At 40.1% G+C, this 12354-nt stretch overlaps 2 protein-coding genes across 3 annotated transcripts in view; one reads left to right on the top strand and one right to left on the bottom strand.

Annotated features, from left to right (window-relative positions):
• Positions 1-6957, top strand: part of LOC106612218 (kinesin-like protein KIF3A) — a 35922-nt gene extending 28965 nt beyond the window's left edge. For both annotated transcript variants that reach the window (XM_045724197.2, XM_045724194.2), the window contains 5 exons: positions 1795-1920; positions 2125-2178; positions 3032-3100; positions 3243-3364; positions 5043-6957. In XM_045724197.2, the coding sequence (XP_045580153.2) occupies positions 1795-1920; positions 2125-2178; positions 3032-3100; positions 3243-3364; positions 5043-5091 (420 nt within the window). In that variant the 3' untranslated portion in view covers positions 5092-6957. The remainder of the gene's footprint in view (positions 1-1794; positions 1921-2124; positions 2179-3031; positions 3101-3242; positions 3365-5042) is intronic.
• Positions 6958-7686: 729 nt separating this feature from the next.
• On the bottom strand, positions 7687-9397 carry LOC123744677 (uncharacterized). Its single transcript, XM_045724198.2, is given in 4 exon segments — positions 7687-7833; positions 8485-8598; positions 8964-9029; positions 9202-9397. Coding segments are annotated over 4 exon segments (453 nt in total). The 5' UTR covers positions 9328-9397.
• Positions 9398-12354: the final 2957 nt, after the last annotated feature.

Raw genomic sequence — 12354 nt, 5'->3', positions numbered from 1 at the left:
CATTAACACACAGCATTGGTTCATTACTTCATTAACACACAGCATTGGTTCATTACTTCATTAACACACAGCATTGGTTCATTACTTCATTAACACACATCATTGTTTCATTAACACACAGCATTGGTTCATTACTTCATTAACACACGTCATTGGTTCATTGCTTCATTAGCACACATCATTGGCTCATTAACACACAGCATTGGTTCATTACTTCATTAACACACAGCATTGGTTCATTACTTCATTAACACACAGCATTGGTTCATTACTTCATTAACACACAGCATTGGTTCATTACTTCATTAACACACAGAATTGGCTCATTAACACATCATTGGTTCATTACTTCATTAACACACAGCATTGGTTCATTTCTTCATTAACACACAGCATTGGTTCATTTGTTAATTAACACACAGCATTGGTTCATTACTTCATTAACACACATCATTGTTTCATTAACACACAGCATTGGTTCATTACTTCATTAACACACGTCATTGGTTCATTGCTTCATTAACACACATCATTGGCTCATTAACACACAGCATTGGTTGATTACTTCATTAACACACAGTATTGGCTCATTACTTCATTAACACACAGCATTGGCTCATTAACACACAGCATTGGTTCATTACTTCATTAACACACAGCATTGGCTCATTAACACACAGCATTGGTTGATTACTTCATTAACACACAGCATTGGCTCATTAACACACAGCATTGGTTCATTACTTCATTAACACACATCATTGGTTCATTAACACACCATTGGTTCATTACTTCATTAACACACATCATTGGTTCATTACTTCATTAACAAACATCATTGGTTCATTACTTCATTAACACACATCATTGGTTCATTACTTCATTAACACACAGCATTGGCTCATTACTTCATTAACACACAGTATTGGCTCATTAACACAGCATTGGTTCATTTCTTCATTAACACACAGCATTGGTTCATTTCTTCATTAACACACAGCATTGGTTCATTTCTTCATTAACACACAGCATTGGTTCATTACTTCATTAACACACAGCATTGGTTCATTTGTTAATTAACACACAGCATTGGTTCATTACTTCATTAACACACATCATTGTTTCATTAACACACAGCATTGGTTCATTACTTCATTAACACACGTCATTGGTTCATTGCTTCATTAACACACATCATTGGCTCATTAACACACAGCATTGGTTCATTACTTCATTAACACACAGCATTGGTTCATTACTTCATTAACACACAGCATTGGTTCATTACTTCATTAACACACAGCATTGGTTCATTACTTCATTAACACACAGCATTGGCTCATTAACACACATCATTGGTTCATTTCTTCATTAACACACAGCATTGGCTCATTAACACCTGGTCAGTCTGTCATGGAAAGAGCAGGTGTTCATAATGTTTTGTACACTCAGTGTATAACATAATTAATACATTCTCAATAATTATTTAGGATACAGACCTCAAAGGTATGCCAAACATCCTTCACCAAAATGACATTTTCTGTGGCTCTAATTTCAGAAAGATCCAAAAGATCATGAATATATTTGTGGCCATCTCGTATGGAATTGTCCAGGAGCAGTCACATCAACACATGGCATTGGCTCATTTCTTCGTCAACACATGGCATTGGCTCATTTCTTCGTCAACACATGGCATTGGCTCATTTCTTCGTCAACACATGGCATTGGCTCATTTCTTCGTCAACACATGGCATTGGTTCAGTGGTTGTTGAGAGGTTGTTGTTGTGTTGTCAGATGGCCGACCTGCAGCAGGAGCATCACCGGGAGATCGAGGGCCTGCTGGAGAATATCCGCCACCTCAGCAGAGAGCTACGACTGCAGATGCTCATCATAGACAGCTTCATCCCACAGGAATACCAGGTGTGTGTGTGACAACTTCCTGTCTGTCTACATGTCGTAGACATGTGTGTGTGACGTGTACATGTGTGTGACATGTCGTAGACGTGTGGGGGTCTGTGTGTGTGTGTGTGTCCGTCCATTTATGTTTCCATTTATGTTTGTGTGAGAGCGTATTTAGTTAGCGCTGATGCTAATATGGTTCCTGCTTCTTCCTGTCTGGTGCAGGAGATGATTGAGAACTATGTACAGTGGAATGAGGACATTGGGGAATGGCAGCTGGTGAGTTCTGCATACAGCCACAGTGAAATATTTAACCTGAGAATAATTACTGTAATTTCCAGACTATAAGCCGCAATTTTTTTCCCAGGCTTTGAACCTCGCGGCTTAAACAATGACGCGGCTAATATATGGATTTTTCCCGCTTTCAATTTTTTTTTCTCCTAAAAAACACATTCTGTGACGTGCTCAGTTTTTTGGCGGCATGAAGCTTTCATTAGACCAATGAAATTGCCGAACGGGTTAAGGTCAAACAACTTTTTGGTTTACTGTTTAGATTAAATCGAGCACTCTCAAACTTCCCATCATTCTGATTACGGTAGTCATTTTGTCACCCTCATCATGGCAAAGACACGGAGAAATGCATATGATGCAGCTTTCAAGTTGAAGGCGATTGATCTGGCTGTTGGAAAAGGAAATAGAGCTGCTGCACGGGAGCTTGGTCTTAATGAGTCGATGATAAGACGTTGGAAACAGCAGCGTGAGGAATTGACTCAGTGCAAAAAGACAACTTAAGCTTACTACTAATTTTTTATTTTTTGTTACAAGCCGTGTTTCGTTAAAGCCTATTTATTTTTGTTACAAGCCGTGTTTCGTTAAAGCCTGTGTAAAGTTCATTTGTTTCAATGTACCTGTAGGCACCTGCGGCTTATAGACATGTGCGGCTTATTTATGTTCAAAATAATATATATTTTTTAATTCAGTGGGTTCGGCTTATATTCAGGTGCGTTTAATAGTCCGGAAATGACAGTAGGCTAAGGGGAGAGAGTTTCTTATCATAGACAGTACAGAGCCACGTTGGTGTGATTGCTTCATGCTTATGACATTGTTTATTTGTTTACTTGTTGGTCCTCAGAAGTGTGTAGCGTACACTGGTAACAACATGAGGAAACAGACCCCCGTGCCGGACAAGAAAGAGAAAGATGTGAGTTCTTAGATCACGCCTACATAAGAAGACAGACAGCATAGTGCATCTGGATAATATTATTCTACCCTCGCTTTCTTTTCCTCCTCCAACCCTCTCTCTATCCCTCTCTCCTACCTCTCTCCTTCCTCTCTCCTCCCAGCCGTTTGAGCTTGACTTGTCCCATGTGTACTTGGCCTACACAGAGGAGAGTATGAGACAGTCACTGATGAAGCTGGAGAGGCCCAGGTCCTCCAAGAGTAGTAGGCCCAAGACTGGACGAAGGTAAACCACCACCACCGTCTGTCTCCCAGCTGCTGTCGGTACATCGTTATCCACCATAAAGAATAGTGTTAATACCAACCAGAATAACAGTACTAATATACCAACCAGGATAATGGTACTAATATACCAACCAGAATAACAGTACTAATATACCAACCAGAATAACAGTACTAATATACCAACCAGAATAACAGTACTAATATACCAACCAGGATAACAGTACTAATATACCAACCAGGATAACAGTACTAATATACCAACCAGGATAACAGTACTAATATACCAACCAGGATAACAGTACTAATATACCAACCAGGATAACAGTACTAATATACCAACCAGGATAACAGTACTAATATACCAACCAGGATAACAGTACTAATATACCAACCAGAATAACAGTACTAATATACCAACCAGGATAACAGTACTAATATACCAACCAGGATAACAGTACTAATATACCAACCAGGATAACAGTACTAATATACCAACCAGGATAACAGTACTAATATACCAACCAGAATAACAGTACTAATATACCAACCAGAATAACAGTACTAATATACCAACCAGGATAACAGTACTAATATACCAACCAGGATAACAGTACTAATATACCAACCAGGATAACGGTACTAATATACCAACCAGGATAACGGTACTAATATACCAACCAGGATAACGGTACTAATATACCAACCAGGATAACGGTACTAATATACCAACCAGGATAACGGTACTAATATACCAACCAGGATAACGGTACTAATATACCAACCAGGATAACGGTACTAATATACCAACCAGGATAACGGTACTAATATACCAACCAGGATAACGGTACTAATATGCCAACCAGGATAACGGTACTAATATGCCAACCAGGATAACGGTACTAATATGCCAACCAGGATAACGGTACTAATATGCCAACCAGGATAACGGTACTAATATGCCAACCAGGATAACGGGACTAATATGCCAACCAGGATAACGGTACTAATACGCCAACCAGGATAACGGTACTAATACACTGAGTGGACAAAACATTAGGAATACCTTCCTAATATTGAACACCCTTTTACCCTCAGAACAGCTTCAATTCGTTGGGGCATGGACTCGAAAGGGGTCGAACGCGTTCCACAGGGATGCTGGCCCATATTGATTCCAATGCTTCTTATAGTTGTGTCAAATTGGCCCGATGTCCTTTGGGTGGTGGACCATTCTTGATACGGGAAACTGTTGAGCGTCAAAAACCCAACAGCGTTGCAGTTCTTGAAACAAACCGGTACACCTGGCACCTACTACCATACCCTGTTCAAAGGCACTTCAATCTTTTGTCTTGCCCATTCACCCTCCGAATGGCACACATAAACAATCCATGTCTCCATTGTCTCAAGGCTTAAATATAATTTTTAACCAGTCCTCCCCTTCATCTACACTGATTTGAAGTGGATTTAAGTGACATCAATAACAGATTCACCTGGATTCACCTGTTCAGTCTGTCATGGAAAGAGCAGGTGTTCTTTTGTATACTCAGTGTATATTAACCCCATGATCATCTCATTTGCATCTCAAATGGCACCCTATTCCCTATGGGCCTAGGTCAAAAGTAGTGCACTAAATAGGGAAAGGGTGCCATTTGTGATGCAACCCTCCTCTTATCTCCTGACAGGAAAAGATCAGCGAAGCCCGAGGCTGTGATGGAATCCCTGCTGCAGTGAGAGAGCCAATCAGGGCTGGAGCCCCATGTACTGCAATGAATCTACACTACTTTACTTTAGAATTAACAACAGCAGTCAATGAATCTACACTACTTTACTTTAGAATTAACAACAGCAGTCAGTCAATGAATCTACACTACTTTACCTTAGAATTAACTAGACAGCAGTCAGGTGTAATGAGTCTACACTACTTTACATTAGAATTAACAAGAACAGTCAGTCAATGAATCTACACTACTTTACATTAGAATTAACAACAACAGTCAGTCAATGAATCTACACTACTTTACCTTAGAATTAACAACAGCAGTCAATGAATCTACACTACTTTACTTTAGAATTAACAACAGCAGTCAATGAATCTACACTACTTTACCTTAGAATTAACAACAGCAGTCAGTCAATGAATCTACACTACTTTACATTAGAATTAACAACAGTCAGTCAATGAATCTACACTACTTTACATTAGAATTAACAACAGCAGTCAATGAATCTACACTACTTTACCTTAGAATTAACAACAGCAGTCAGTCAATGAATCTACACTACTTTACCTTAGAATTAACAACAGCAGTCAGTCAATGAATCTACACTACTTTACCTTAGAATTAACCACAGCAGTCAGTCAATGAATCTACACTACTTTACTTTAGAATTAACAACAGCAGTCAATGAATCTACACTACTTTACTTTAGAATTAACAACAGCAGTCAATGAATCTACACTACTTTACCTTAGAATTAACCACAGCAGTCAGTCAATGAATCTACACTACTTTACTTTAGAATTAACAACAGCAGTCAGTCAGTAATCGAACATGAAGATCTTTATTGTCGTTATTTAAAAAGATTTTCTTAATACACTGTATAGCCAAGTAAGGTTTTAAATGTGAAGGGAGGCGAGGAAACGGTTGGTCGGTCGGTCAAGGAGGGAGGGAGCAAGCAGTAGAAACTGTACTCTAGGATTTAGGTTTGCGTCCCAAATGGCACACCCTATTCCCTATTTAGTGCACTACTTTTGACCAGAGCCCTATGGGATACCCTATGAGCCCTGGTCAAAAGTATTGCACTAAATAGGGAATAGGGTGTCATTTGGACCTGCCCCTTAGACTGCTCAAGTCAAGGGGACCTTGTATTATATTAAGGGGAGGCTTGTTGAGAATAGTCAGCTTAATGTTGAGTCTTAATGTAGTCATCGAGCACAGTTCAGTGGGCAACACACAATGTCCCAAATGAAACCCTATACCCTTTATAGTGCATTACTTTTGACCAGGGCTCATAGGGTGTCCCGTAGGGCTCTGGTCAAAAGTAGTGCACTAAATAGGGAATAGGGTCACATTTAGGACATAGGAGAATACGAATAAAAATAATAAAAAATAACTAAAAAACGAATACATTTGCACAATGAGCGCTTATCTCTAAAATACATCTTTACAGTTGTTGGTTAGCTAGCGTATTTTCGCCATATTAGCATGGATGTGACATCAGTCGAAACACCTCAAAATAAAACGTGATATTAATAACAAGATACAACAAGCTGATATCAGCCTCCTACGATTCCCCACGTGGCAGCTTCTTGTCAGCTATCTGACTGTTCAGAATCATAATACCACACGGACTTCTGCCTTATCGACGCACATATCAGTTAGTCAGCTAACCTGTCTATATAGTAGTGCTATTTGCCCATTAAACACTAACTAAGCCATTTATTGTCACGCTTTGATTTCTTCCTTTTCATCTCATCGTTCATGGTGTATTGTAGTGGAAGCAAAGTGTCTTTATTTTGGAATATACTGTATTTCAAATGTTTACATCTACTGAGCCCCCCCTGTATTTTAGTAATTTATTAAATTATTGCACATGTTTAATCTCACTCTCTTTCTTTCTCTTTAGATTTGATTTGTCTGGTTGCCGTGTGATTTGTGTGGTTGCCGTGTGATTTGTCTGGTTGCCGTGTGATTTGTCTGGTTGCCGTGTGATTTGTCTGGTTGCTGTGTGATTTGTCTGGTTGCCGTGTGTAGCATGTTTTAAAATTGGAATCAGGCTAGGTTTCTTCCTCTCTAGGTTTCTTCCTGCCTTCTTGGGAGTTTTTCTAGCCACTGTGCTTCTGCATTGCTTGGTCTCTGGGGATTTAGGCTCGGTATCTGTAAAGCACTTTGTGGGAACTGCTAATGTAAAAAGGGCTTTATAAATGTGAATGATTGGTTGATGCTTTAACAGCATGGCACTGCCAAGAATTTGACTTGCTCCACGATTTGCCTGGTTGTCCACACACATGAAATAGTATAATGTTAACGATTGTGTTTTACCAGTGCTTTAGTGTGGAGACTGACAGATAGTTGAGTGATTCCACGTTATGAAATGTAGTTTGAGGCTAGAGTCAGGAATAGGTCAAGTCTAGAAAATCTTTGGTGCAGTAGTATCAACACACTTAATAAACCACATTTAGAACAATACTTTTTGCCACTTTTACAAGTTAATTTATTCATAAATAGTACAAAAGTAAATACCATAATACATTTAAATAATACAATACAATAACAATATGAGGTACTGGACTATGCAGAGTCAACAGAGTTTCCATCAGTCCTCTCAGCAAAGCTATAGGGTTGTTTGTGATGAGCGGCAGGGTGAGGGACAAGAGTAAATGGCCTGGGCACAGTTGAAGAGGTTTGTCAGGAGATCGTGGAGCTGTTCCTCATCACCGTTCTCCTTCACAGTGCAGTTGGTTGGATGAAACTGGGGAGAGAACAGAGAACATTCCACTGAGAAGCATAGACTGCCTAAAGAACCCAGATCACTACCTTAGAACCCTAACATGCTGTACTTCATCAAGGCTCAGGGTGTTTGCCTACAACATGCATGGTGCTCAATACATCTTGTGTAAAGAAACAAGATTTTTTTGCGGATGAATGAAATAGTATTGCATTATGGGGGAGTTTTCCTGGACTAGGATGAAGCCAGTTTAATGGATTCAGATTAAGATCATTTCCATAGAAAGTGCTTTTTAGTCCAGGCCTAGACTTCATCCATGTCTGAAATACCGCCCTATATGTTTTGAGTTACTTTTTCTACACTGATAATTGTTATGGCTAATAGAGTAGTAGTTACTGTTTGATTGACAAGAGCAGGGCTCTGTTCAAGTGTGTGCAACATTACAAGATATAAATACATTGTGTTGAACAGACAATCTCTACTCATGAATGTATATCTGCAACATTTTGGATGTTTCACTGAATACACCTAAGTTAGCCTGGGTACCAGTCTGTTTGTGCCATCATGCCACTCCTTTGGCATGACAAGAATTTGCAGCCCAGGATAGAGTAGACCCCCCCCCCCCCCCCCCCCCCCCCCCCAACCAAGCTTAGATTTGTCTGAATGATTCCTTACCTTATTGTACAGCTTCAGCACTCTACTGATTTTAGATATGTTGTTTAATGGACTCCTGTACTGCGCATGGTTTATGGCAGACAGAATAGTCTCAGCTATGCAGAAATCTTCAGGCTGGAATTTGAGAAAGTCATGATTATTGATGAATCTGCTGTTGTAATGGATACAATACGCTGTAGAAAATTCTAAAATACATTGTCAACTTTCTGGTCAGCACTAATAAGTGTCTGATTGCATCAACAAGTATTGACATGGGTAAGTTAACAGTAGTTATCACTGATGGACATGAGGGTCCCATTTTCCAGACACAAATTAAGGCTAGTCTTGGACTAAGGAGCACTTTCAATGGTGAATATCCATTGAACATGGTTTTTATTCTCTAGGACTAGGCTTAATCTGTGTCTGGGGAAACCGGCCCATGATGGAACACTGTCTACCATGTTTTCATCCTATTCATCAAGATTATGGATACAATTTACCCCGTTTTCCCTGCAGCGATCTTGATCGAATCCCGCTGGCACTAGACTGTCCACAAGGGCCTGAAACTAGAAACAAAATGTTTGTTATTTGTGTCATTTTTCATGACCCCTTTGCGCTCATTTTTAACAAGAGGCCTTCTAATCCGATAGAGTAGAGCAACATTTGATAACGCTATAGATACAGTGGATTATAATGCAGTTATAATACTTGTCATATGCAACATTTCAATCTTCTTACCTCCAAACCTCCATTGAGGATCTTGTTAGCCTCGTCGATGATCGTAAGCAATAGATGAGTCTCATCAGTGGGCGCAGTGAAGACCAGCACAAATGCAAAGGAGAAGAGGAGTGTGACAGTCTTCATGTCTTTACAGTAGTAGTAGTAGTAGTGGTAGCAGGCTATAACTAGATACAGTCTCAGCCCTCGGGGTGAAGAAGGTTCAAATGTGACTGACGCAACGTCAAACACAGCTCTCTTATACTGTCTCTTGACACTGAAACTACTCACAGAGCCCGTTAGATAGAGATCACTAAGTCACAGCTAAGATTTTGACAATCAACATCCAGGATGTCCTTATATGGGAAGTCATATTGCATATGATCATTTGGCAATCAAATAGTATCAAACTGAAACTTGATGATTGACAGAGTGAAAATGTATGAAGTTTAATTTCAAAACCCTATATATTTTTCACATTTGTGTTTTTTCATTAGAAATGATTGTTTGTAGGTACCTTAATGTGTGTGTAAAATATTACTGTTCTCAGGTTTTGTATTTATAGATTTAAAATGCAAAGCGCTATATATCCATTGTTTAACTGGAATGGAATGTACGTATCCTGTATATTTGACTGTGATATGTGGTTGTCTCACCTAGCTATGTTATTAAGATGAATGAACTAACTGTAAGTGACTCTGAATAAGAGTATCGGCTAAATTACTAACATATAACATGTATATGTCAGCAGCAGCCACTGTGCAAGTGAAGGCATTCTGATGGCCTTGTGATAAAAGCTGTTTTTCAGTCTCTCGGTCCCAGCTTTGATGCACCTGTACTGACCTTGGGTGGTTGTTGTCCTTGATGGTCTTTTTGGCCTTCCTGTGACATCGGATGCTGTAGGTATCCCGGAGGGCAGATAGTTGGCTCCCGGTGATGCGTTGTGCAGACCGCACCACCCTCTGGAGAGCCCTGCGGTTGTGGGTGATGCAGTTGCCGTACCAGGTGGTGATACAGCCCGACAGGATGCTTTCAATTGTGCATCTGTAAAAGTTTGTGAGGGTTTTAGGTGCCAAGCCAAATGTCTTCAGCCTCCTGATGTTGAAGAGGCGCTTTTGCACCTTGTCTGTGTGGGTGGACCATTTCAGTTTTCAGTGATATGTGCGCTGAGGAACATAACTTTACACCTTCTCCACTGCTGTCCCGTCGATGTGGATAAGGGGGTTCTCCCTGTGCTGTTTCCTGAAGTCCACGATCATCTCCTTTTTTTTTTGACGTTGAGTGAGAGGTTATTTTCCTGACACCACACTCCCAGAGCATTCACTTCCTCCCTGTAGGCTGTCTCGTCATTGTTGGTAATCAAGCCTACTACTGTTGCGTCGTCTGCAAACTTGAGGATTGAGTTGGAGGCATGCTTGGCCACACAGTCATGGGCGAACAGGGAGTACAGGAGGGGACTGAGCATGCACCCTTGTGGGGCCCCAGTGTTGAAGATCAGCGAAGTGGAGGTGTTGTTCCCTACATTCATCACCTGGGGGCGGCCCATCAGGAAGTCCAGGATCCAATTGCACAGGGTGGGGTTCAGACCCAGGGCCTCAAGCTTAATGATGAACTTGGAGGGAACTATGGTGCTCAATGCTGAGCTATTGTCAATTAACAAATCAAATGTTATTTGTCACATGCTCCGAATACAACAGGTGTAGACCTTACAGTGAAATGCTTATTTACAAGCCCTTAACAAACAATGCTTTAAGAAGTTACGATTTAAAAAAAAATGTGTTAAGTAAAAAATAGATAAATAGAAAATTAAAGTATGTTTTAAGATTGGAATCATGCTAGGTTTCTTCCTACTTCCTCTCTAGGTTTCGTCCTGCCTTCTTGGGAGTTTTTTCTAGCCACTGTGCTTCTGCATTGCTTGGTCTCTGGGGATTTAGGCTCGGTATCTGTAAAGCACTTTGTGGGAACTGCTAATGTAAAAAGGGCTTTATAAAATAAATGTGAATGATTGGTTGATGCTTTAACAGCATGGCACTGCCAAGAATTTGCCTTGCTCCACGATTTGCCTGGTTGTCCACACACATGAAATAGTATAATGTTAACGATTGTGTTTTACCAGTGCTTTAGTGTGGAGACTGCCAGATAGTTGAGTGATTCCACATTATGAAATGTAGTTTGAGGCTAGAGTCAGGAATAGGTCAAGTCTAGAAAATCTTTGGTGCAGTAGTATCAACACACTTAATAAACCAAATTTAGAACAATACTTTTTGCCACTTTTACAAGTTAATTTATTCATAAATAGTACAAAAAGAAATGCCATAATACATTTAAATAATACAATACAATAACAATATGAGGTACTGGACTATGCAGAGTCGACAGCGTTTCCATCAGTCCTCTCAGCAAAGCTATAGGGTTGTTTGTGATGAGCGGCAGGGTGAGGGACAAGAGTAAATGGCCTGGGCACAGTTGAAGAGGTTTGTCAGGAGATCATGTAGCTGTCCCTCATCACCGTTCTCCTTCACAGTGCAGTTGGTTGGATGAAACTGGGGAGAGAACAGAGAACATTCCACTGAGAAGCATAGACTGCCTAAAGAACCCAGATCACTACCTTAGAACCCTAACATGCTGTACTTCAACAAGGCTCAGGGTGTTTGCCTACAACATGCATGGTGCTCAATACATCTTGTGTAAAGAAACAAGATTTTTTGCAGATTAATGAAATAGTATTGCATTATGGGGGAGTTTTCCTGGACTAGGATGAAGCCAGTTTAATGGACTCAGATTAAGATCATTTCCATACAAAGTTATTTTTAGTCACAGCTAAAATTATGACAATCGACATCCGGATGTCCTTATATGGGAAGTCATAATGCATATAATCAATTAGCAAATCAAATGGTATCAAACGGAAACTTGATGACTAACAGAGGATGGATATCCTGAAATTTCCATCCCTAACTATAACATCTTCCGACAAGATAGAACTGCCAAAGTTCTCAGTAGTTGCAATCTACTGCAGAGATAGCATTCAGAGTTCTGTCATACTACCCAGGTCTTTGCACAAACAATTCGAACTTCTACTTTTAAACATCCACCTTTCCAAAAACAAGTCTCTCACCGTTGCCGCTTGTTATAGACCCCTTCAGACCCCAGCTGTGCCCTGGACACCATATG

The sequence above is a fragment of the Salmo salar genome, chromosome 09, assembly GCF_965601325.2.
Source record: "Salmo salar chromosome 09, fSalSal1, whole genome shotgun sequence".
NCBI classification, from domain to species: domain Eukaryota; kingdom Metazoa; phylum Chordata; class Actinopteri; order Salmoniformes; family Salmonidae; genus Salmo; species Salmo salar.
This window is presented reverse-complemented; position numbering and strand designations above follow the sequence as displayed.